The 3,074-nt window shown below is 38.6% G+C and overlaps 1 protein-coding gene across 1 annotated transcript; it reads left to right on the top strand.

Moving 5' to 3' along the window:
* The first annotated feature begins 837 nt into the window (after positions 1-837).
* LOC139353573 (uncharacterized) lies at positions 838-1,551 on the top strand. The gene has a single exon (XM_070997928.1). It carries the CDS (start codon positions 838-840, stop codon positions 1,549-1,551), a length of 714 nt encoding a protein of 237 aa, XP_070854029.1.
* The last annotated feature ends 1,523 nt before the right edge of the window (positions 1,552-3,074 follow it).

Below are 3,074 nucleotides of genomic sequence, written 5' to 3'. Positions count from 1 at the left end.
CTGTACATCTTTATTTATCTCTTTCAAAGAATATGAATTAGCTTAATAAATACCTATAGATTCTCCCAAAAAAACTTTTCCGTTTTCAGTCAAATGCTCTCAAACCAAAGTAGTTAGAACAAGCCTTGACACTAAAGCCAGAAAACGACATACATACATACATATGTATTTATGCATGTGTGTGGACGTACAAAATTGCAATCTAATATCCGCGGCAAATAGAATTCTTTCAAACAAAGCTGTTCAACCAAATATTTTGAAATACAGAATGTGCCTTAAAATTGTGTATGTTTAGCAAGCATACATAAATATAAATGTTTTTTGTCTATTTTATGTGTTGCTTTCTCATTCTTGTCGCTGGCTGAAACAAAAGCAGAGCCGAGAAATGAGAGCAAGGGAGAGAGAACAAAGTGCGCGGCTAACTTATTTTAAAGTTTGTTATCTGAGTAACGGGTATCTGATAGTCGAGGTACTCGACTATAGCGTTCTTCCTTGTTTTTATATTTAAAAGAAAAGAAAGTGTACTCATCCTTCAAAGCTACATCAGACGAATACTTATTTATTTAACAAGCACGGGATTATTGAAAATGCACCAAACATTTTCATAACTCAAGGAACGACCTTTTAAAACCAATAGTTACCAGTTCCACAAGAAAAGGATAGTATTAATATAATTTTCAAAGTTAATAATTGGTACCGTGAGTATGGTACAGGGTTGTCAACGTTATCTGATACTATCGCAACAACATTTTCCAACACTGAGAAAGGTTAATCTCTAGTCGAACGTGTCAATGGAAACTATTTCACGTTTGACAAGCTCGAGTGAAAGTTTTCAACATGTCCAATACGCCGATCGAAGGATATTTGCTGCTCAGGGGACCAACCCATCTTACCAGTCGAATCTTCGTAGGAAACCTGCCGCCATGCAGCCGCAAGGAACTTGCTCAGCTATGTGCACGTTATGGAAAAGTTTTGGGTACAATAATTGAGGAGACGTTTGGTTCTCTTCAGTTCGAGAGTGAAAGACAGGCCAACATAGCTATTCTGGCTCTGCACCAGTCGCGATTCAAGGCCAAAACCCTGACTGTCCACAGCGCCACCTTTCAATCTGTGGAGGAACACGGACATGACTCCAGACAGTTTGGGGAGGATGTGCTCGTCGCCGAGGCCGACTCTTCGGGGCAGGATCTGATTGCCGACTGCGAGATCATAGCCATGGGTCTTCAAGGCTTCCGAGGTGCTATGCGCATCCGGGATCGCCTCATCGCCAAGGGACTGTGCACGGAAGTTCGCTCGCCGATCGCAATGGATGATAACGAACCGCTCTCCAGTCTGGAGGAGCTCGCAGCACTTGGCACCCAGTACGCCATTGTCTTGACGTCCGTGAATGAGAGCATGGGCTCGGCGTCAGTGCACTACTTGTATGAGACCGTTCTGAGCATCCCGACTTGCCGCAGGATCAGGCCATCGAGATGGTTGTGTCGGACTTCAACCGCCGCCATGTCTTTAATTCAGCGGATGGTGTTCGTGACTGAGGTTGTTAACTTATAATAAAATTCTATTCAAAAACATGTGATAATACTCCAGGAATCACGGTAAAGTTAATTTGTAAATATAAGAATACACACAATTTATTTATGTGTGTGTGTGATTTCCTGGAAGCGTCACACTATTTCGTCAGAATCCAGATTTCACGTCTTGTCACTTCAAAATTATGCGAAATAAGTGAGAGCTGAACCAGCTCATCGGAACCAAAACGATATTAGTGTTACCAGTAGTGAGCAGAATACTTTTGCTTATACGATATTCTTATCGATATGAAGTAATGTCATATTCCAACACACTTCCTCAAAAGTCTGATGCTCATGATTTATAAATTTAAAGTTTAATAAAAAATTTGAAATTTGAATTGGCAAGACAAGACATTTCTGGGAGTGCACATTGACCCAACATTTGTTGCTTGAATTGGGGAAACCCAGTAAAACCCAATTAGGTCAATCTTAAAATTAATACAAAGAAAAATGAATATTCAAAATGACAAAATTATGTGATGCAAAATTAACATACAAACAATTAAAGGCAACTTCAGGAAGTAATCTTATAAATTTGAAAAAATTCCAAACTTAATAACTAGAAAATATAACAGATTTTAAATTCAATAACATAGTTTCAAAAAATTATTCTTTTAAATGATAAATTCAATTATGTCTTCAACTTTTATGTAAGTATATAAAAAAAATTGTCGTCTGCATCCATCAATCGGTTAAGCCAAGACGCTGTCTTAGTTGTGCGAAGCGTGGAGCTGGGAGTGGTTTTGTTAATATATCCGCCAGTTGATGATCTGTAGAAATATACTCAAGTTTTATTAGTTTATTTTCAACTTGTTGTCGTGTCCTGCTTTTCGCGCAGTGTATATGCCGGCTAGTCAACGAACATCCCAGGGAGGGGAACAACCAACACTGTTGTCTACGCAGCAGACACAACAAAAAAAAAACAAACAAAACGGAAATTCAAACTCGGACAACTGGCAATTTCACGACGGATTTTTCTCGAACATCTGGACTGGACAACACAGATCTTATTGTGGTCCTGGAGTCCCTCCCAACCATGAGTGTATCCTTCAACATCATTTGGACACATCTCCCAATCCTGGTCGGTGGATCCTGCTACCTCGCCTAACTCATCTCACCCCCAACACGAATCTCTACTCACACGACTTCATTTCGTTTTCACGTTATAATTCATAATTTTTGCTTAAATTTTAACATTTTATAACCCTACCTACGGTACCGCACTTTCACAGGGAACACATATATATATATATAAATAAATAAATAACAATAAACAATATTCCAATAGTAAATAAATAGGTTAAATAAATAAATAATTTAAATGGATATAATTAGGAATAACTTAATTTGGGCGGGTTACATAATTAATATCATCAGTCTCAAATTTTGTTGTATTAATTTTCGGCTTTTTGAATTGGTTTGCCGCTTGTAGCTTTCGGGAACCTTTTGCTAATTCTGTGGCAAATGTAAGGGGCGAATAAAAACCTGGGGCCACCCGAGGAT

This window comes from Drosophila suzukii, chromosome Y (genome assembly GCF_043229965.1).
Source record: "Drosophila suzukii chromosome Y, CBGP_Dsuzu_IsoJpt1.0, whole genome shotgun sequence".
NCBI classification, from domain to species: domain Eukaryota; kingdom Metazoa; phylum Arthropoda; class Insecta; order Diptera; family Drosophilidae; genus Drosophila; species Drosophila suzukii.
Note: the sequence above shows the minus strand (reverse complement) of the source record. Positions and strands in the feature narration are given on the sequence as shown.

Bases quoted from the DNA above. Each gene is read 5' to 3' on its own strand.
- LOC139353573 (XM_070997928.1), top strand. From the start codon at position 838: ATGTCCAATACGCCGATCGAAGGATATTTGCTGCTCAGGGGACCAACC.